The following is a 22,647-nucleotide window of genomic DNA, read 5'->3' on the forward strand; positions in this document are numbered from 1 at the left end:
ACTGGCAGTCCGCTCTTTCTTCCCCGAAGGAAGTGGCTATCCCGGCACGTCTCCGGTTCGTTCAATTAAAAATTTTGCACAGGGTGTATGTGACTGGCCCACGTCTGGTTCGAATGGGATTTTCGATGGATGGTTTGTGCAGGCGCGGATGCGGTATGGTGGCTACGTTCCTTCATATTATCTGGGAATGCCCTGCTGTGCTACGTTATTGGAACCGCGTGCATGAAGTAATGAGTGAGGTCACGGGAGTGCGGTTGCTGCCTGAAGCGCGAAGATGTTTGTTGAACGTTTGGGAGCCGAATGACTACAATCAAGCGCAGCTCCGTTGGGCGACCTTGGGCAACATGGTAGCCAAGCGTGATATTGCCCAATTGTGGGGCGCTCAGAGGCCTCCGACACTTCTGGGGTGGACACAAAACATGGATTGGTGCATGTTTCGAGAAAAAACTGTGTATATTTCCCGTGGCAAGCCGGGCAAGTGGGGGAAAGTGTGGACCCAATGGAACGCATACCGTGGAGATATATGTACTCCCCCAATGTCGAAAATTGATGATGATTTGTCTTCCTCCCAACCTGACGTTTCCTCCGCAGGAATATAATTGCTTTGTATATATTTTGGTCTCTTCCCCCCCCCCCCTCCCCCCCCCCCCCAATTATTGATTGCACTACCGTTTGACTCTCTACGTACCCCCCCCCACAAACCACGTGATGGCCCGTTTTACTGTGTTGCCTTGTTTTGTATTGTTCTTTTGTTATCTTGTTTTAAAAACAATAAAAAGTTATAAAAAAAAAAAACTACTAAAATTGCTTAAGTTACAAAAAAGTGGGCTGGATTCACCATGACATCACTTGACCCCAAAGTAAGTGACATTTTCCATCCCCTCAGGCTATGCCTAAGGAATAAATATTTAAGAATTGCTTTCTTATTGCTGACATAACAGAATAGGTTAGAAATAAAAGGTTGCATATTATAAATCACACCCACTAGGCATCTGCGTTCCCTCTATCGCCTCCTAAAGTAGATAAAAAAACTATATCCCCAACCAGGATCAACGGAGACCTGCAAATACAATCACTTATTTCGAGGACCTAGATCTGGTAGTTTTTGCATTTTATTTTGAATCTTTTTTTTGGTTTCATTCTATATTCATCACAGAAAAAAATTATACAAATAAGAAAATCAAAGCTACCCTTTTAATTCCTACTTAAACAATCAAACTATTAAAGTCTTACATCGAAACGCACAGTTATGTGCTATACTTTTGCCTGTCACCAAAATCACCCTCCAAAATGCTGTCTCTTAAATGTGGCCATATGGTGTTAATGATGTGGACTGCTAACCTGCGAAAAGCTAGATGAGGCAGAAGGGGATTAAGGAATCGATCCATAAGAACACAGTCGGTCATTTCAGAGCACATGAGCATGAATCTCTTGAGCAAAAATAAAAACAAACAAAAGAACATACAAACAAATAATGGTTTCAAAGAAGCACCAACTAGAATGAACATGGTACTGGCATTCGGGAATATGTTCCAGAATAAAGAAGTGCAGCTACAGTATTGATCTCCGAGCCAAAACAATACATATACTGTAAACATATACCGTGAGAGAGTAAAGGGAAAGGGAAAGGAGTAGAGGGAAGCCATTTAGAAATCACCCAACAAATTCAATATCGCCTTGAACTGAGGAATAAACTTCCACACTGACATCTGACCCAAGCCTAGTATGGAGCGACATAGATTGTGGCCAAGAAACTTAAAAGCCACAGACAGTTAATTTACAAATCTGCAGCCATAACCTGGAAGAAAATATGGTTTTACCACTAAAGTATGACCTCTTGTGGGTATTGTCAGAAGGGCAAAATCGATGTAAGACCACATTGGCAGACTGCTTCAGATATGGCCATGGTCGCCGTCCTCGCCCTTCTCCGATGTCGCAAGAGCGTCACTCCCCGATGGCTAAGTGACGCAGTTTGTCACCGGGGAATGATGTTCGTTCTTCCGGGGGCGGGGATTTTCCGCGGGTGATGCGGCCCTGCGTGTCAGCCTCCTATCCACCGTTTCCCGGTGCTGGGGTGTCTAGAGTCCAGATGGAGATATACGCGGCGGCTTTGCAGGCCTCGCTGGCGTCTCCTCCTCCTTCCCCTACTGGGGCGTCGGCGGATTCCTTGCCTCGCACGGGGCTGGTCCGCGGCGCTGCCGCCAGTGGCTCCGACACCGACTGGTTCGGATCCGGGCTTGGAGGATATGGTGCTGTTGGGGTGCGGCCCCTGTGGGGTCCCTCCTTCAGGCCATGGTGCCTCTGCCTTTCCGCAAACTCCTGCGGGAGTACCTGTGGTGTCGCAGGAGGTCGCCGGGGCTAGGGTCGCATCCCGAGCCCCGCTCGGCCCTCTGGGCAGGCGAAGGCCTCGTCCAAGGCTGAGCTGACGCTGCCACGGCACTGGGGCCTGCTTCGGGCAGTGCCACAGGGGTCGATGACCTCTCCTCGTCCCGCTCTGGGTCGAGGTGGGGTGGGGACTCCTCAGCCCCCTCCTGGCCCTTCTCGTCCCTCCCCTGGGGCGGCAGCTCGTCGGAGGGCGAGTCGGAGGTTGATTCATCCCTCGCGCCTCTGCATGGGTCGTTGGACCTCCTCCGCAACATTCTGGGCCGAGGCTGGCGGAGGGCTTCGTGTCACTCCCCAGTCCCTCTCGTTCCTCCATGCGGGGGTCGAGTTGTCACCGTTCTGGCGCCGCCCCATGGCCTCTTCGGCTCCGGCTCCACTCTGGTCCTCGGCGTGGTGTGACTTGGAGGAGCCCTATCCGGTCTCTCCTTCCGCGCCGGATGGGTCTGGCGTTCTGCCTCAGGGTGTGGACTCTATGGCTCCACACAGAGGTTGTGCCGCGGATTCGTCTTCGGACGCTCCCTCTTATCCTGAGGCTGGCTGCATATTAGTATCCGCATCCCTGGAGACTGGCCGCCATGTGGTGTCTGTTTCACCGGCGTCGTTGAAGGGTGGCTCCCTGCCTTTTCTGAGGCCCAGGTGCTCGTCTGAGGAGTGGCAGGTCCCCCATTCTTCAGTACCTTCTGGCTTCCAGGTCTGGCCTTTGCCTGTCCCGCTTGGCTTCGGAAACGGCCGCCTTAGGCAGCAGCCTTCACCCACGGAGGAACTGCTTTCTTCTCCGCTGGGCCCTATGGAGGCGGGTGCGGCCTTCGCTCACGCAGTGTCCATGGCTGTGGCCATTCTGTGCATGGGGGACCCGATTGCTCATTTCCCGGCGGACCATCTCGTGGAGGTTCTCCACCAGGGCTCTGGTGGGAGGGAGATCTTGCTCCCCTGTGAGGGTTTGCTCCTTTCTTCCCTGACGGGGGCTTGGAGGTGTCCCACCTCGGGGATCCAGTGCCTCAACACCTTCTGCACCGACCCGGTGGACCTCTACCTCCACCCCTCTGCTGCCAGTCCACTTTTGCTGACCGCTTTTCCCTCCCTGCCGTCACTGTTGACTCTGCCGTCCAGGGAGGTCCGCTGGCTGGACTCTTGGGGGCGCAACATGTTTGCCTCGACCAGTGCTGCCCTGTGGGTCCTTAACACCATGTGTGTATTGGCGAGAGCCTCCTCTTGTTTGTGGGACTCGGCTGTGTCTCTGGGATCCGCGGATTCCCAGGAGACTGTTCAGTTCGACTTACGGCATCATGCTTTTGATGGCCGGGAGCTAGCAGCGTTTATTATCCGCTCCGCTCTGGACATCTCGGAGGTGCTGGGCCGGGCCATGGCTTCCTCAGTCGCCTTCCGTCGCCATGCTTGGCTTCGGGACGGCGTGTTCCCTGAAAATATTTGGGAGCGGCTCATTGATCTTCCGTTTGACAGCAGCCTGTTCTCCCATGCCCGGCTGACTCCGCCATCCAGAGGTTCCTGGCGGGGCTCCGTCCTCCTCCTCCGCCTTATTCTCCTCCTCCTTCCCCTCCTCAGTGACTGCTGAGTTGGGCTGGGTTTGGGCCTTTTGGATGCCCTTGCTGTAGATGGTGTATCTGAAAGAGACACGTTAGTATTAGATTCCTTACCTTAGAATATCCCCAGGCGTCAGACTGTATCCGGAAACTTTTGCGTAGCAGTACCCTTGCGCGTCGGTAGGTGTCGTCTGCGGCTCCGCGTCTGTCGTCGGCATCGTGGGCGCCGTGATGACGTCGTCGGAGTACTTAGACGCCGCCTCCGCGTGCTGACGTCAGTTCTTCTTTTTTCCGCGCCAGCAAGCGCAAATCTGGAAAAAGCAGTAACTCTAGTCAATTTTTTACTAACTTTTTGATCGTTTTTTGATCATTTCTCGAAGTCTTTCGACTCCGATTGGTGCCGTAGGGATGCCTGGCTTTAAGCACTGCGAGGATTGCGACCTCACGATGTCGGTCACGGATCCTCATCACCTGTGTTTAACTTGTCTAGGCGTCGATCACGACGACAAGGCCTGCTCCGACTGCCGGGCCCTCTCTTCGAAAGCCAGGCGGGAGCGGTCCCGCAGGCGACTCGAACTCCGGCAGTCGGTCCCGCGCCGCGAGAGGTCTCGGTCCCACGGGAGGTCGAGGGACAGGTCGCGGGCTCGGAGCCACCACAGCTCCGAGAGTAGGCCGCTCTCCTCCGGGTCGAAGTCGTCGTCAGGTAAGAAGCACAAGAAGTCCAAGAGGCGTCATCGCTCTGCGGACTCCTCCCCGACGCTCGTGCGATGCGGCCGGGGGTTCGGGTGACACCGCCCACGCGGCTCCGTCAAAGTCGCGGGCGCCGCGTTCAGCTCCACACCCTCCGGTCCCTGGGCTCAACGCGACGCCGGGGAGATCAAGCGCTTCCTCATGGCCATGAGGAAACTCTCTCCTCCGACGGGCTCCGCGGCGCCTTCGGGCCCAGCGGACCCGTCTGGGGCCTCTAGCGGGTCGGGGGCTTTGGCCCCGACGCCGCCGCCGCCTTCGGGCCCGGCGCCGCAGGTTCCCGCTTTCCCGCCGCCGCCGGTGCCTTCGGGCCCGGCGCCGCCGGCGCCTTAGGGCCCGGCGCCACAAGGTACAGCGGCCCCGGCGCCGCGGGACCCCGCTAGACCTTCTTCGGGATCTGAATCGTCACCGGTGGACCTTACGATCTCCCCGGCGTCGGACCATCAGGTGTCGCCTCCGGCGCCGTCCTCGGGCGGCGCCGTCCCCGATGCCCCCTTCATTCCTGTTCCGACGTCGGGACGGCCCCGGTGGGCGCCGCTCCAGACGGCGTTTGGGTAGTTTTACTTCTATGAGCAGGCTCCATTAGTTGAGAACCCTGAGTTTCAGGAGATGGGTGATGAAGGGGATTGGGAGGGGTCTGAGGACCCTCTGACCCGTGAGTGTCAGTCTCATGAGGACTGGGCAGGAGACCTTGGGGAGGCCAGTGGCCTGGACACCTCTCCAGACACTGGTTTTGCCTCCCCTCCTACCATGGCTTCGGAGGAGGGGGCAACCTACAGTGTGGTGTTGATGAGGGCTGCCAAGGCCTTGGGCCTTGAGCTCCCCGTCGCGGCCGTGAGGACTAATCTCCTCACTGAGGTCCTTAAACCGCAGTCAAGCTCGGCCGAGCCTCTGCTGCCCTTTAATGAGGCCTTGACCGACGTTCTTCTGGGCACTTGGTCCAAGCCCGCTACGGGTTCGCCCGTAGATAGGAACGTGGCCAGACGCCACCGCCCAGCCCCGGGCGACCCATGTTTCCTGTCCACCCACCCTACTCCCGAGAGCCTGGTCATCCAGGCCTCCAATTTCCAGACCGCATTCCCTTCGGCACCGCCGGACAGGGAATCCAAGAGGTACGAGCAGTATGGCAAAATGATCTTCTCGTCCCTTAGTCTGGGACTGCGGTCTTCCAACACCGCATGCCTCTTGGGCCGCTACACCCACTCTCTGTGGGATACGGTTGCGGAAGTGCTGCCAGAGTGTCCGTTGGAGGTACGGGCCAAATTCGGCCAAGCCCTTGTGGAGGGCCGGGATGCAGCCAAATATTCTATACGGTGTGGGCTGGATACCACTGACTCACTGGGTAGAACGATGGCAACGACTGTGGCGGTCAGACGTCACGCCTGGTTGAGGTCCGCCAACTTTTCGGCCGATGTCCAGAACACCTTGATGGACATGCCGTTTGATGGCCGTCGCCTCTTTGGCGACAAGGCAGACCATGCGCTCGAGCGCTTTAAGGACTCCAGGGCTACGGCCAAGTCCTTGGGCCTCTCGGCCCGCGCCAGCAATCGGCTGCCTTTCATTCCTTTCGTGGCCACGGAAGGGGTGTACCCACACGTGCTGCCAGCCACGCTCCGCAGGGTAATACCCAACGCGGTGGCGGCCGTGGGAACCGGCGGTCGGGGACAACGGCGAGGTCAGTCCACACCTTCTCCCACAGCATCCGCCTCTAAACCCTCCTAGTCCGTGCTTTCAGGCCCATGTGGCGCCAGTGGGGGGCAGGGTTCGCCATCACCACCTCCACTGGCGCACCGTCACTTTGGACAGGTGGGTGCTGCAGATCGTCCAAAGGGGCTACTCCCTCCTCTTCGAGGTGACTCCTCCAGCCATGCCACCGCAGAACCACCGTGTATCAGGGGATCATTTGCGACTTCTGCAGGAGGAAGTTACGGCCCTCTTGGCCAAGGGGGCCATCGAGCGCGTTCCTGGGCCAGAAGTAGGGTGTGGTTGCTACTCCCACTACTTTCTGGTACCCAAGAAGGGCAAAGGGGGCCTACGCCCTATCTTGGACCTAAGGAACGTCAACGGCTTCCTCCGGAAGGAGAAGTTCAAGATGCTGACACTGGCTCAGGTCCTAGCTGCCCTGGACCCAGGAGACTGGATGGTAGTGTTGGACTTGCAGGACGCTTATTTCCACATCCCCGTCCTGCCGGCCCACCGGCGCTACCTGCGGTTCACGGTTGGCCACGAGCACTTTGAGTATACCGTGCTCCCCTTCGGCCTTACCAGCGCCCCACGGGTGTTCACGAAGGTGATGGCGGTGGTCGCAGCTCATCTGCACAGGTTAGGGGTTTCAGTCTTCCCCTACCTCGACGACTGGTTGTTGAAGGCGGGCTCGCCCCAGACAGTCGTCAGCCACCTCCAGACTACGGCAGATCTCCTGCACCGGCTGGGGTTCTCCATCAATGTGCCGAAGTCACACCTGTGCCCCTCTCAGAAGCTCCTTTTCATCGGAGCGGTTCTCGACTCGGCGCGGTTTTGGGTTTATCCACCCGAACAGCGTGTCTGGGATATTCAGGCTCTGATTCCCATCTTTCAGCCGTTCTCCCGGGTCTCGGTCAGGTTGACGCTGCGGCTTCTGGGGCTGATGGCCTCCTGCATCCTGCTGGTGCATCACGCCAGGTGGCGGATGGGGGATCTGTAGTGGGACAAGAAGTTTCAGTGGGCCCAGCATCAGGGCAACCTCTCCGACCACGTCCTGATCTCGGAGGGCACTGCGAGACAGCTGCAGTGGTGGCTCAAGGACCGCGATTGGGTCAGCGGCAGATCCCTCTCCCTTCCCCAACCGGAGCACGTAGTTGTGACGGACGCCTCCCTCCAGGGCTGGGGAGGCCACATGGGAGAGGCGGAGATCAGAGGCCTCTAGTCTCCGTCGGAGGCCCGGCTCCACATCAACCTGTTGGAGTTACGGGCGATTCGTCTAGCACTGAAAGCATTCCTCCCCTCTGTCCGGGGGAGTGTAGTGCAGGTGTTCACGGACAACACCACCACCATGTGGTACTGCAACAAACCGGGCGGGGTGGGGTCGGGGACCCTTTGCCAGGAGGCTCTGCGCCTCTGGCAATGGCTGGAATGCCAGGGCGTGACCCTGGTGGCTCAACACCTGGCAGGTTCTCTGAACGCCAGGGCGGACGAGCTCAGCCGTCGGTGCATGATGGATCACGAATGGCGTCTGAACTCTGACGTGGCGCAAGGCCTCTTTCAGCAATGGGGAGAGCCTTGGTTAGATCTATTCGCCACTGAAGAGAACGCGCAATGTCATCCGTTCTGCGCGTTGGAATTTCCAAGGCGGCACTCGCTCGGAGACGCTTTTCGTCGCGAGTGGAGTTGCGGTCTGTTGTACGCCTTTCCTCCTATACCACTTCTGCCCAGAGTGCTGAAGAAGATCAAGCGCGACTGGGCCCAAGTCATCCTTGTGGCTCCGGACTGGGCACGAAGGTACTGGTATCCAGAGCTACTCAGTATGTCAGTCGATCTCCCGGTTCGTCTGCCTCTTTAGGAGGACCTTCTGTCGCAGCAGCAGGGGACGGTCCTCCACCCGAACCTGTCCAGTCTCCACCTCCATGCTTGGAGATTGAGCAGCGACAGTTGAGGCCATTTGATTTGCCTCCTGAAGTCTGTAACGTCATTCTGGCAGCCAGGCGTCCCTCCACAAAGTCGGTATACGCCTGCAGGTGGAACAGATTTGTGGCATGGTGCACAGCAAAGGCTGTGGATCCTCTTGCTGCCCCTCTCTCTGAGGTTCTTCTCTTCCTTCTTTCTCTTGCCCAGCAGGTCTCTGCTCTGGGCACTATCAAGGGCTACCTTTCTGCCCTTTCAGCCTTTCTGAGGCTGCCTGATCAACCTTCTTTGTTCAAGTCCCCTATTGTAAGTAGATTTCTAAAAGGCATCACACACACATTCCCTCCTGTTCCGTTTGCGATGCCTCAGTGGGACTTGAACCTGGTTCTTACGTTTCTGATGTGCGCTCCTTTTGAGCCACTTCACAACTGTCCTCTCCGCCTTCTTACTCTGAAGACAGCTTTCCTGGTTGCCATCACCTCTGCCAGGAGAGTGAGTGAGCTCCAGGCTCTTTCTTGTACTCCACCTTTCCTTTCTGTCCATCCGGACAAAGTGGTGTTGCGTACCAAGCCATCTTTCCTGCCCAAGGTTGTCACGGCCTTCCACATTGGGCAGTCTATCACCTTGCCAACCTTCTTCCCGCCACCGCATCCCTCTAAAGAGGAAGAGCGGCTCCACCGTCTGGACCCAAAACTTGCGCTCTCATTTTTCTTGGATCGCACACGCCAGTTCCGGGTGGATGACCAACTCTTTGTTGGTTACGTGGGCGCTAAGAAGGGGAAAGCGGTGCACAAGAGGACCATCTCCCGGTGGATCATCTTGTGTATCCAGGCATGCTACTCCTTGGCTAGGAAGGAGCCACCTGTTGGCTTACGGGCTCACTCCACCCGAGCCACGGCGACTACAACTGCCCTGGGCCGGGAAGTGCCCTTACAAGACATCTGTCAGGCAGCTACGTGGGCCTCGCTGCACACGTTTGCAAGACACTACTGCCTCGACAGCCAAGTCCGGAGGGATGGCTTCTTTGGCCGTTCTGTCCTCCAGGACTTTCTGGTGTGATTATTGGTTCGCAGACCCACCACCGGGGTTGGTATTGCTGGGGTATCTATTCTAAGGTAAGGAATCTAATACTAGCGTGTCTCTTTCAGATGCACAAGTTACTACTTGTGTAACGATATATCTGTAAGAGACATTAGTTAGTATTAGATTCCTTACCGACCCACCCACCCATCCTCCCCGTTCTGCGAACCGATATCTAGGGTTAGGGTTACCCCCTTTCAGGGCCCTAGTTTCAATGGCAAAAGTGTTGGTTTTTAACATGGTTCTGCGTTTCTGGCGCGGAAAAGCTGTGTCTAAGAACTGACGTCAGCACGCGGAGGCGGCGTCCAAGTACTCTGACGACGTCATCACGGCACCCACGACGCCGACGACGGACGCGGAGCCGCAGACGACGCCTACCGACGCGCAAGGGTACTGCTACGAAAAAGTTTCCGGATCCAGTCTGACGCCTGGGGATATTCTAAGGTAAGGAATCTAATACTAACTAATGTCTCTTACAGATATATCGTTACACAAGTAGTAACTTGTGCTTGCTGGCCGTTGAGTTCTTCTTGCTGGGACTTTGGCATTGCTGGCTGCTGGACGGCCCTTGTTGCATGTGTGTGTGTTTTTGCTGGAATTGTTACACAGACTTGGCCCTGAGATTAGGCCTTCTGTTTTTCTCTGGGCTTATGTCAAGCCTTCCGCGGGGCTGTTTTTTCCCCCGTGAGTTTTTTTTTCTCCTCTGCTTCGGAAGTTCTTCCAAAGAGGGTTCCCGTGTCTCGGGACTTACCGTACCCTATGTGGGGTAGTGGTAGCTGTTTTATAGGTATGTTCTGCTGGGCAGTGCTGGGTGCCTGTTCTCCATGGCGTTTCTGTATGTTGCTATTGCTTCTTGAGGTTGTATGCGCGACCCTTGTAGTAGTGGGTCTGGGCATTCCCACTCCTTCCAGCTCTTGTGCTGAGAGCTGGGATGCTTCTGTGTCTTTGCTTCTGGTGGCTTATGCTTTGGCTGCCTTTTCTGGCTGGCCTGTTGCCTTCACTCTGGGTGAGCGCGTCCCTTCCTTGGATTTCTTGGGCCCTCTAGGCTTCTTCTGGTTCCTCTGCCTGTCCTGGCGTTGGGTGGAAGCTCTGTTGCCTTGGGGGTGGAGTGAGGTGCTTGGGCCTCTCCGGCCTTGCCCTTGGTTCCTCTATAGCAGAGGTCTTCAAACTTTTTGATGTCGAGACCCCCTGTCAAAAACATTTAAGCGTAAGGACCCCCTCCTGACAAACATTTCTAGAACTTGGTCCTCCTCGTCATTGGCAACTATCGACAACCATAATTGCCCCAAATTCCCACAGAAAATAATTTTTACATCGGGGAAATAAATTAAACAGTGTTTAGCAAGCCAAAAGTCAGTAAGTGTGGGGGCATGGTCAAAGGTGTGGCTAAAATAAAGAGCTTCATTTATGAGGCATTGGTGTGGGGCAGCGCCGCAAGTCTTCTTGCTGCTCTGCCTTAAGCCAATGTGAAAGGACAGGAATACATCTTATTTATGAAATATGGTGCATTCCTGTCCTTTCCCTCTGCGTTGGCTCACAAATTGCTGCCTAACGCCAACAAAGGCAGGATTGTTTTTGTGCAGGAAGGGACACCTTCCTGCGCAAAAACAATCCAGAGAGGGGGTTTCCTCTTTCCACTTGTGCTGCAGAATGCAGCGCACATTGAAAGAGGAACACACATAGAAAGAGGAAAAACAAGGAGGAATGAAAACATTTCTCCTTGTTACACCTGCTGTGGGGAGGCGTAAGGTTTTGGCGCTGCCCCAGTTTGACATGGTTTTACAAAACTGGGGAAGCGTCAACATCCATGGGTGTTGCGTGAGAACACCCACTGCAATGCCTATGGAATGCCTACTTGACTTAGAGTAAGGCAACGTAGCGACGTGCGCTGCTTTGTCTTTCTCCATATCTATGAGACCTTGCAAAGCCACACAGGGTGACTTTGCGTCGACTCATAGATTTGATTGAGACGCTTGTGTTGCCAAAGCTTAAAAAAAGTGACTCTGGCAACGCAAGCCACTCATGAATCAGCCCTAAAATATTTTGTTAATTTTTTATGTCTTTCACCATCAGGCAGCTGCATATAGAATAATGGGTAGATTAAATGAAAAATAAATGTACCCAGTGGGTAGCTTAAATGAAATATAAATATACTGTAGTACATTATGAAACCTCTAATATTTATTGCACTGCAGAGGTCTGTGTGTAACCAGATAGACACAGAATAACATTTGGTTGCCGCAGTGGAGAATAGTGACTTGTGTATTTTTAGTGCTATTTGGTCACAGCCTGTGACAGAAAGCACAGTGAATGTATAAGTCTTTATTTTATACTTGCATTACACACATTATAATATAGAGTCCTACAAACTGTGCAAATAGTTTTAAAATAAAATGGAGCTTCCAAAATGTAGATTTGAGTAATATAAGACCATAAGTAATGTTGCTGTTTTTTTTTTTTGCATATCTGTCCCTTCAACACCTCCCCAGGGGTACTAAGCACTGTGTACATGCAGTTATGCTTAAAAGCAGGCACTTCACAGACCAGTTAACTCTTTGCACCACCAAGCAACAAAAAAAAAGACATCTTTGCCATGATAATGCTTCAAGTGATTCAAGCAATTAAAGCAAGAACCACACCCAAGCACCCTTTGCAGTTGAAATCCTAACACACATTTGCATGTCATTCAGGCAAGCAGGCACCCTGGCATGAACACTTACTTGAAGGATTGTTTTACCAGGCCTCTTCTATTTACAGCGTGAGTCAATTAACTTCACCAGAAAGCATTTTAACGATTGGAATGGAAATGAAGGGTCCCTGCGTTTGTCCAAAAGGAAAAGGACATTTTGCATTCCAGGCAGAGGTTAGGCCTGGAAATGCGTGGCCCCCTTCCCAGGACTCCATGGCCCCCTTGGGGGTCGCACCCCACAGATTGAAGAACGCTACTCTATAGGGAGCATGCGGGCCCCTTCACTCTTCCTTCTTCCTCCTACATCCCACTTGGGGTTGCTGGTGTTGGACTTGTGGGGGGTCCTCTTGCCTGGTAGGGGCGAGGTTACTCCCTGGTCTACAGGTCAGATCCCCTGTGGGCCCCTGTCCTGTCCAGACTGGTGGGGTCCTTTCGCAGACCCTCCTTCCCCGTGGGTATTTCTAGGGTATCTATTCTATGTGAAGTAATCTGTGGCTAGTAGTCTATCAGATGTACAAGTTACTTACCTTCGATAACAATGTATCTGGTAGAGACCATTCTAGCCGCAGATTCCTTCATGGCCCTCCCTACCTCCCAGTTCTGCGAGAACCCCATGGCTGATCTTCGGTACTCGCCTCCTTGTGGGGAGCTATGTCCTCTGTGAGTACCTTCTTTGCTCTTGACGGGGGCTCCGTCTGGGTGCTGTTCTTCCCTTCTCTTTGGTTCTGGGAAGTTGGGGTTCTGGTGCTCCTATGCCCCGCTGCTCTGGCTGCTTTAGGTTGGGGAGGTTTGCCTCAAAACTCTACCCTCCCTCCCTTCCTCTACTGCTAAGGGTCCTGGCCCCTCTGCCTCTTCTGAGTTGGGGTCCTTTGGTCGCCCTTACCCCTGTTTCTTGGGGGGAGGTGGTTACCCTCTATGCTGGGTGGTTTGGAGGTTGGTTGTTCCTGCCGGTTAGGACGGTCTCCCTTTCCTTGTTTCGGGGTGTGGGTAGTAGGCCTGCTGCATGTGCCATGACTTTTTACGCAGGTTCCCTGTCTCCGAGGGAGAGGGGTGGCTGTCTATGTATTGGCAGGGTGACTGCTCAGGGCTCTGCTCTGTTCTTCTTTCTCTCCCTGCCCTTGGACACTGCGGTGTTGCACTGTTTTCTATGGGGTCTTCTCCCTTTTTGTATACTCTTTCGCACACTGTTCCCACGTTCCCACAGTTTTTTGTCTAGTGGCTCCGTGTTGCGGTGCGGAAAAGTTATCCGAAGAAAACTGACGTAGGTGCGCTGTGGTGGGGCTTATGTGACCTTGCGGACGCCGCCTGGGCGGAGTTGCCTGATATCGCCCTGCCCCTGGCGCGCCGGGATGCTGTGGCAAAAAGTTTCCAGATTCAGTCTCATTCCTGGGGATAAATCTACGTGAAGGAATCTGCAGCTAGAATTGTCTCTACCAGATACATCATTACCGAAGGTAAGTAACTCGTACTTTATCATTTTAGCAGTTTAAGTGCTCACACGTTGGTCTACAGAGCATCTTCATACATAATGTATTGATATTAAAGTAAAGAAATTGGTGGTTTCCATTTTTAATTATCTCTATAAATGTGACTACACCTTATGACTATTTAGCATCGTGGTGTAAAACTAATGTTATATATATTTTGCTATAAAATTTAGTAAATATATTTAAAAGAAATACTTATAATCACTTAATCAAAGAAAACAAGTGAGCATTAATACTTAGTAAGTGGCCAAATAACCTGTGCAGTTAGAAGAAAAGACAGGCAGCTGTTGTAGAGGGTATTAAAGTGTGTTGCAAATCCCCAGGTTTCTTGAAGACTCACATTAATGCTGGTTCAATCCTGCTGGATCTATATATTGGTGATCTACCATGTGGGATTACATTCCTTTCACCTGACCACTCCCAACTCAGTAAGATGTCATCATGAGCATTTTTTTCCTACGGGAAACAAAAAAGCTCTTGAAACCAAAAAGACAGGACAGACCTCTGACTTGGTAAGACAAGTGTATTTTTTTGCCGCAGAGTAGACATTTGGCCCCCGTCCTTACCAGGCTTGGTAATACAGTTTTCTATTGGCTGCATCTCAGTCTTGGCCACAATGTTGGCTTTAAACAGGCCTTAAATAGAATCCCTCTATTGCCACTATCCCTATGTGGTGTACCCGAGATGGCTAGTGGTAGCACTCAAGCAATCTAGTTGCAGCTATCCTACGATTTACTTGCATAACAGTTTAAAACACATAAACAACATGAATTAAAATGGTTTAATTTGCACCTTAATTAAAGGGCCTTCTCTACAGGTGCCTTTCCCACAATTTGTCTTCATTTTAAGATGTACATGTTAGTTTAGTTCTGTCTTCACTGTGTCAGTGCAACTGTGTACCTAAGGCACAGAGGGATATTGAAGGATTTGCTAGGAAGGGTGTGGAGGGATATCTGAGAAACTAAAGGGCCAACAGGGCCCAAACAAGGGGACCACTTCATCCGGAGATGGGTGGGAAAAGCCATCCCTATCTCGTCTGAGGAGTAACCCTTAATGGAGAATCATCCAGCAGGAGGGAGAGCTGGTTGGTCGATCTATCAGCAGGGAAGGCCCTGCAAGGAAAATAGATGGTTAGTGAGATCAAATAATACTCTAAACATAATGAGTCTGGCTCCAGTCTGTGGGACCAGCCATGAAATGCAGAGTCTGTCTAGTGGATTGCCAGTGTGGATGGGTTGAGTCTATAATGAGGATCAGCGGTTACATTAGTCCTCCTCCTGTGAGTTTGCAGAGTCCTGTTACATATTGTGAAGATGAGCGATGATTTAGTCTTTGGTAGAGTGGGAGGCTGCGGCGGCAATACCATGGACGGACCTCCAAGCGGGCTTCCAAGTGCCAGAGTAGGTAGTTTGGGAGGGGCCTTGTCAAGAGCGTCTTCTGGGAGGTTGAGCAAGCACTTTGCTTCTTGTAGTGAGTGGGGTATTTGTTTCCTACTGCTCCACTGGAATAGGTGGGCAAAAGTGTGAGTTCACTTTTATGTAATGCCTTGCGCCCTAAATTTTTCAGTTATTGGAATGAAATCACATCGCTTTTTCAGTGTCACTTAAGAGAGGTCCTGGTACACTTGCAGGGTGTGTCGCCGGAAGACGCTTTTCTCCATGCCGCTTTCAGGATGGCTTCTTTTTTTACTCTGGTCAGTATATCAGAGGGGTCGTCTGGACAGATAGCAGAAGGCACTACCCTGTGCGCTCTATGTAGGATTAAAGTCTGGCCTTTGTCAACCCCTCTGATGGCAGTGAGGAGGTTTTTACTGAATGTAAAAATGTCATCACCCTCAATGCCTCGTTGAATCCTCCTTATGCTAATGTTATTGCGGCCTCCACAATTTCCTAAGTTTTCCTGCTTCGCCTGGAAATCTATGTGTTGTTCCTTTAAAGCGTTCACCCATCTCCCCAGTGCTTCTTGGTCTTCAGCCCGAGAGACCATGGTGCGTTCGAGATTTTCCACCCAGTTGCACACTGCTGTGATATCTCTACGCAAATTGTTAAGGCAGCTTTTGAAGTCCATTTTCAGTGAAGTCATTCCCCTGCGGATTTCACTTAGTACCTGCTCAATGTAGTCCTGTGTGATAGTTGGACTGAGGTCAGGTGTGGCAGCTTGCCGTGGCGGGTCTAATTTATCGCTCATGGTTGTGGCGGGCTTGGACCAAAGAGAAATCAAAGTTATCATCGGTTGTCTTGTTCCGGGGCAACGTGGGGGGCTGTCAAGCACGAGCAGTTCAATTTGCCCTATTCAAGAATGAACAGAGGTGGGAGGTCATGGCACCACGTTAATATGTTTGCTAGAGGGAAGCAGAGGCTGTCTGGGGAATCCAGTCAAGGGTCTGGTGGCGAGGAATATGGTGCGGTTCTGGGTGCCTGCCTTTGGGCGCCTCACTGGGGCACATAGGACCCTTGTATGTTCCATAGGTCAAGTGGGGAACAACTCCCTAATACGGTCAGAAAAGTGAGGCCCCTAGCATTGTGGCCAGTGCCATTATCAGAGCAAGTCTTGGCATTTACCCAGAGCTTATAGACTCATTTGGTGGTTGTGAGAGGTGGGCACAGAGCAGGCAGGAAAATCAACAGTGTACGGTGTAGCCTCCATGCAAAGGCCAGTGATCAGGGCCTTCCCATTGCAAATAAGTGGTAAAGGGTTGAGGACTGCTCCACCTAAGGTGTAGGAAAGGGGTATCGGATGAGGGAAGGGCTTGAGTATTTCACAGGATCCGCAGTGGGCAATCTCTGCAGTGCCCGTCAGTTCGATGACCTCAGATGGCCCGTGCCGGGGCTTCATGCAGACGTCCCAGCTGAGCAGCAGGCCGCGTCTGCCCACCAGCGCTTCAGGCGCTCTATCCCTACTGTTGTGCGGTGCCTCATTCAGGCTCGAGTGGTCATAGAGGTGATATCCGGCACAAGGGGGTTATGGGGCCCCAATTTCAGAGCAACCCCTGTCTACGCGATGAGAGCAGGCATGTCCGGGCCTCCCTGAGCCCTCTCTGGGCTGGCAATGAAAAGAGTCTCCTCCGTAAGGGGTCCTAGCAGCAACCCAACTGGGTTACTGGTTTCTCACAGGGGTCACCTCTGCCTGTCTGCGGCTGTGCCCAAGAGTATTGGCGCCACAGGAATAGCTCCGCTCTCGGGCTGGTCGGGCCAGCAGAGCTGCATCAAGGTCACAAGATGGTGCCTTCTCTCTGGCCCAAGGCAGTGCCGAGGCCGAAATGTATCTCTATCTGCGTCTTGGGCTACTTAGGTGTCTTTCAGCGAGTGAACCCCACTCTGTAGCAGTAGAGGTGGCACTGGGTACTGGTGAACCCTGTATAATTGGCTTGTAGACCTGTAAAGGGCCCACGGGATCACGGAGCTCAGGCGATCTGTGTCTCACCCAATTCCCAGTCAGGCCACAACCCTCCACTGCTATTGTTATCATATGAATGTGACTGACTTTAGCCTCAAGTTCAACGTCAAAGAATGATTTTTTTTTTTTTGTATGTGAAACTAAGTCAAAGTCATACTTAAAACAAATGTAAGCAGTTGCAAGAGCTCACTCGTTGAAAGCAGTGCACTCCGTGGGTTAATGATAGGCCTATTCCTCAAAAGTATAGAAAGGTTTTAAGAGATTTGTGCCATGCAATAAAAACTCACCAGGGAGAGGATGTTTGAGAAATGTTGTTAATTACACTTTGTAAAATGATGGGTCTTTAATAATTCCATAAAATTGTCATAAAGCGAAATGTTGAGGTGCTTTGCAAGCATGTTTCACGGTTATAATGATCCTGCGGCCCCTCTCCCCTCCGTCCCTACTGTTAAACATAATGAATTCTAGGTATGAAGAAGTCAAATATTTCCATTTAATTTCCATATATTTTGCTTGTATTGCATGATATTTATTTACGAGCTATATGCATTTGATGAAGATTATTTTGTCAGTGCTAACAGTGGAACAGATCTATTTCTGTTGTAGAATATACCAAAGAGCTAACATTTTCATTTTCTCACAAAGCCTGCTACCTTTTTACAGATTCATTTTTTTTTTCATTCCCAACCAGAAATATTGCCTCTCAGACTATAGCCAAGCTGAAAGATGTAGCCCGTCGAATCTCTTCCTGCCTGGACCATGATCATTACAGTAAAGAACGATCAGCCTCTTTGGACTTGCTGCTGCGATTTCAACGTTTGCTTATCAGCAAACTTTACCCAGGCGATGGAGTCAGTCAACTTTCTACCTCGTACAGTAAGTTTTTGTTAAACTTTGGCTTATTCATATTCAAACCAACAATATGTCTGTTTTTCGTTGCTGACCATGTATATAATTTGTTAACTGTGTTGCAACAATTAATGGTCGAAAGATTGTCTATTTGTCAGAATCATTTACGAGGCACTCAGGTTTGGTAAAATGCATCAGGATTCAGGATAATTTCTTCTGTGCATCACTAAAGCTCTTGAGATTTGGGCCAGGCTACTTATGCTGTTGCTTGGAATGGCTAACTGATTTCGTCCTTAAAGTGAACTGCTTGGAAATTCTAGTCCTTGTCTGAAATTGTACTACATCAAGACTTGATTTCATGGAGTGTTTTTTCACTGTATATGTAGGTCCTGAACTTTTGGGTGTTGGCTCCTTACTGAAGAAATACACCGCTCTTTTGTGCACACACATTGGAGACATTCTACCTGTGGCAACCAGCATTGCTTCCAGCAGTCAAAGGCACTTTGCAGAAGTATCTCGTGTTGTGGAAGGAGACTTAACTGGTAACTCATTCTGTTCATTTAGCATTGCTGTATCAAAATTGATAGTTAATTTGTTAAATGTTAGCTTTGATCCATTAAACAGTACATTACAGTAAACAATTTAATGTGAAATATTTGAATATGGAGCCATTAACCTTTCTAAATATTTGTTTGTGATATAGGCCAACATAACCCTTTAAAAAATGTATGCTCTTATTTAATAGTTATTCCATCTGCTACATGTATTGTGAAATAAATGTTAAAGCAATAACATGAATTAATGGCCACTGGGTTGTATTTCAGAGTTCTGTTGGTAGATTTTTTTAAATCTAAATTAGGTCTAGCAATAATTATATCTTTCCAAATATGACCAATAACAATTTTTTAAACTGTTAGTTGTGCAATATTACGGGCCAATTTTCTGCCTCATATGCCTCATGATATAAAGTGGATGTCTCTGGTACTAAGATTTGTTGACCAACAAGTGCCTAAGTTATCACCTAAAACAGCAAAATGAAGCCTTCTGGTGAGTATCCAAAACTGTTTATCCTCGAAGCCATGGACCAGTTTAAAGATTCGGAAAAAACTAAGCTTCGTAGGGAAGTTCTGAGGTACTTCTGGTCCAGAATCTAATCTAAATGCATGGTTACATGAGTGATAATGTCCAGCTTAGGCTTTTTGGCGAGAGATAATGATATTAGTTGTCTTAGAAAAAAAGGGTAGGTGATTATTTCCCCCTGCACTGTGTATGGTATTTTTTTCCATCATGCCAGACAGATTGTGATCACCTTGCAGCCTTCTAGAATGGGGTGGGCTTCTAAAAGCATGAGAAGTTTGCATACCAAGTATAGGGATGAAAGACTAGTGTATCACGATGATTAAAAGTGAAAGTAGCATCCGATATATTTGTAGGTATTGCGAGAGAGGATAGTTGAGGTGGTCGAAGTTAAATGGCCTGTGTCAGTCCCCCTTGGTGCTATTCATTTACTCTTCTCCAGTGGGCAGGTATAGATGTTGAATAGTAGACAAAGGAGATCCCCGAATAGCATAGATATGCCACCTTTGCCCCTGCTGGAAATCCTCCTGTGGAGACATTTATTATAACTACCGTACATAGCTATATGCTGTCACCATCTGTAGACTAAAGAGAACTGTAGTTAGAAATAATCCCCAACACTGATTATAGATTATCGAATGCTAAGTCAAGGCTAAACCTGCTACCTTTAAACATTCTGAAAAATTATGTGAAGGGTTGAATAACTTATGGGATCTGCTTCATATACGTATGTGTTGGCAGAGAACAGATATTCCACTTATGGTATGCAAAGCCCAGGAGGGATGTGTTAATTCCAGAATTAAGAAGAGCAGCAGTGAACACTATAAAGTTAGGCAAGATTTCCTTCCTGACCATTTGCAATGTAGATGTACTTTACATACTTGTGCATTTTTTTAAACCCCGGCTTAGAAATTTTGACAATAATTGGAGAAGCAAAGATTGTGACTTGGGTGGAGGCAGTCCTCCGCCGCTCTAGCCTGCGATACCAGAAAGTATGCTCGCTCCTTTTCACCAGGGCTGATGGATGATTGGAATCCACTTCATGACACCAGCTAACTGCTCTGGGAGGTGCGGATTCCCTGAGTGACCGCACAAAATAAGGAAATCGCTCTGGCTCCGTCTCTCCCCATCTCAGAGAAAACCAAATGGCTGACAGGACCAAGAGTGAATGAAGGCAGCCCTGCACAGACTTCTGCTCAGCCCCTGCAGTAGACCTGAAGTGAGTGCAGTGGGGCTCCATGTCACTAGTGGGGGTCCGCTGTAGTCACCTGAAGCTGCCAGAGACCTGCTGCTGAAAGCAAGTACTTAACAAGCAGCAAGAAGGCCATAGTGTGATGAGTGCTCCAGCTGGACGAGAGCACGGACAAGCGGGCGCAATCCTGTCAGGCCTTGAGGACTCGTAAGACATTAACTGCCCGACTCCAAGATTCTGGCGGGCCTCTGAAGTAAATTAAAGGTTGGTGCCAAATGGAGATGGGGGCAGTGTGAGAAAGTGCCCTGTTCTTTTACTGAGTGTGCCCTGGGCTCCTGCTAATCAGGTACCCAGGGTCTATGTTCCTTCCCTAAAATTGCATGGAAGCCTAAACCCAATTGGCATCTCTGGCCACATGTGAGCACCTGGTAAATGGTACCACAGGTACCCAGCGCACTGTGACCAGAGAAAGCCTCTAAGGGCTGCAGCACGTATTGTGCCACCCTTCGAGTCCTGTACCCTGACACACACAGACTGCTTTTGCAGGCTGTGTGTTTTGGTGCAGAACAAAGTGGAGAGTCGACATGGCACACATCTGTGTGCCATGCCCACAAACCACTGCCCTGGCATAGATCAGTCACCCCTCTGGCAAGGTGCACTATACTAGTGGTGAGGGTACATGTGCATAATCCCTCTACCCCTACAGTGCCCAAGTCCATTCTTGGGGATTGTAAGTGCAGTGCTGCCATTAAGACTATATGGTGCTGGGAGTTTGTCATTATAAACTCCACAGCACCATAACAGCTTCACTGAAAATTGAGAAGTTTGGTATCAAACTTCTCAGCACATTAAACTCGCACTGATGCCAGTGTGGGATTTAAGGTAAAATGCACAACAGAGGGCATCTTAGAGATGCCCCCTGAAACGTGACCAACTTCTAGTGACTCGACTGAGTGGCTGCTTAGCCTGCCACCAGCGGACATGTTTCTTGACCCCTGGGTCGAGAGCCTGCTGCTCTTGGGGGCCTGAAACGATACACATCCTGGGACGAGGTGCCAAACCTCCTCCCCCAGGATGGGCAGGGTTCACGAAGGGGAAGCTTCAAAGGCATGCCGCCTTTGTGAGCCTCTCCAGACCATTTGCTGCTTTCAGCAACTGGTCCCCACTGGTTCTACTCCCCACTTTGGGTGGGAGAACCGGCAGGAAAAACAAGTGAGGGAAAGAGCGAGGTGTGCCCACATCTGCCAACTCCACCCCTCAGGTGGGGGAAGCTAGGTGAAGCACAACTCTGAGTCCCCACCATCTTGAGGATGGGGGGACCTAGCCAACTAGGGACAGGCTCCTGCCCCCCTCCCACTGGAGGGTGGCACGATAGGGTCTGTACCCACCCCAGGGAAGGGACCCATTTGTCTCTGCCCTTTACCTACCTGTAACGCCCCTAAATGTAGTATTTAGTGGGCACCCTGAACCGTGCTTCCTCAGACCCCGAAACGACAAGAAGAAAAGAAGGACCGAACAGCCGTGCAGCCAGCTAACAAGAGGAGGACGCCCACTGATTTGGCCCCAGTCCTACAGGCTTGTGTCCCCTCTATCCTGCTCTTGCAAAATCCTAGTGTGTCCTGCAGCCAGCAACCTCGAAAACCCCAGAGGACCTGCCTGCTTACACTTCCAAAGACTGCTTCTCCCGTGAACACCGGATTTATTCAACTGCATCCTCGGGCAGCAGCCGGAAACCGCGAATCCAGCCCACTCTGCACCTGCCAAACCCGGGTCCAGCTCGAGTGGAAAAACCCCACGAGGAGGTCACCCCCGCGATCCAGACCCGAGATCGGGTGACCCCTGACCTGCCTCCAAACGACGCCTGCAGTCTAAATCCAGAAGACCCCCCTAACTGTGACCAGGAGCTGGTAAGAAGATCCGAGCCCAAGTGGCACCCCTGCACCCACCACCCCATGGACTTGTGTGCGCAAACCGACGGTGCCTAACACCCAACTTACCTCTCGAAGTGGTGGTCGCACCCAGAAGACCTTCGTCCCCCAGCCTGCAGGCTTTTGCAAACCTAAGGTTCTCTATTAAAACAACAGGGCGCCTGACGTTGAAACGGCCCCCTCATCTGGCCACCCTAGTGCTGTTGAGGGTGCACCTTTGGTGCTACTTTGTTTCCCCATTTGCCCTAAACTAAAGTCCAGGAGCTTTGCTCCGACAACCCAGTGGCCTGCTTTCAAGCAGCCACCAACCGGAGACCCCCTTTTCCCCATTGGATAACATTGGGCCTCAGCACTCTGCACCCGGCTGCCCTAGTGCCGCTGAGGGTGTAATAAGAGTGCATCCTTGACCCTTGGGGTCCCCTGAGTCTATCCCCCAAAACCTCAGCTCCCACTACCAAATACTTAACTCAAAACCGATATCACTATTTTCCTCCATAGGATAACATTGACTGTTTTTCTGTGAAAAGTTTCTAAGTGTGGAGTTTGAGAAACTAAATCAGTTCTTTAAAATTGCATAATCTAACAAAATTATTTTACTTACCTGTTTTCAGGAAATGCCCCAGAGTTGTACCTAGGTATACTACTTTGTGTAAGCCTAGTAATCTCAAAAGTTACTTAC

At 51.1% G+C, this 22,647-nt stretch overlaps 1 protein-coding gene across 1 annotated transcript in view; it reads left to right on the forward strand.

Moving 5' to 3' along the window:
* The window catches only part of HERC2 (HECT and RLD domain containing E3 ubiquitin protein ligase 2), a 1,611,099-nt gene that overhangs the window by 259,865 nt on the left and 1,328,587 nt on the right, over positions 1-22,647 (forward strand). The window contains 2 exon segments of the mRNA XM_078658234.1: positions 17,614-17,798; positions 18,158-18,313. Coding sequence (XP_078514360.1) covers positions 17,614-17,798; positions 18,158-18,313 — 341 coding nt within the window.

The sequence above is a fragment of the Lissotriton helveticus genome, chromosome 8, assembly GCF_964261635.1.
Source record: "Lissotriton helveticus chromosome 8, aLisHel1.1, whole genome shotgun sequence".
Lineage (NCBI taxonomy): Eukaryota > Metazoa > Chordata > Amphibia > Caudata > Salamandridae > Lissotriton > Lissotriton helveticus.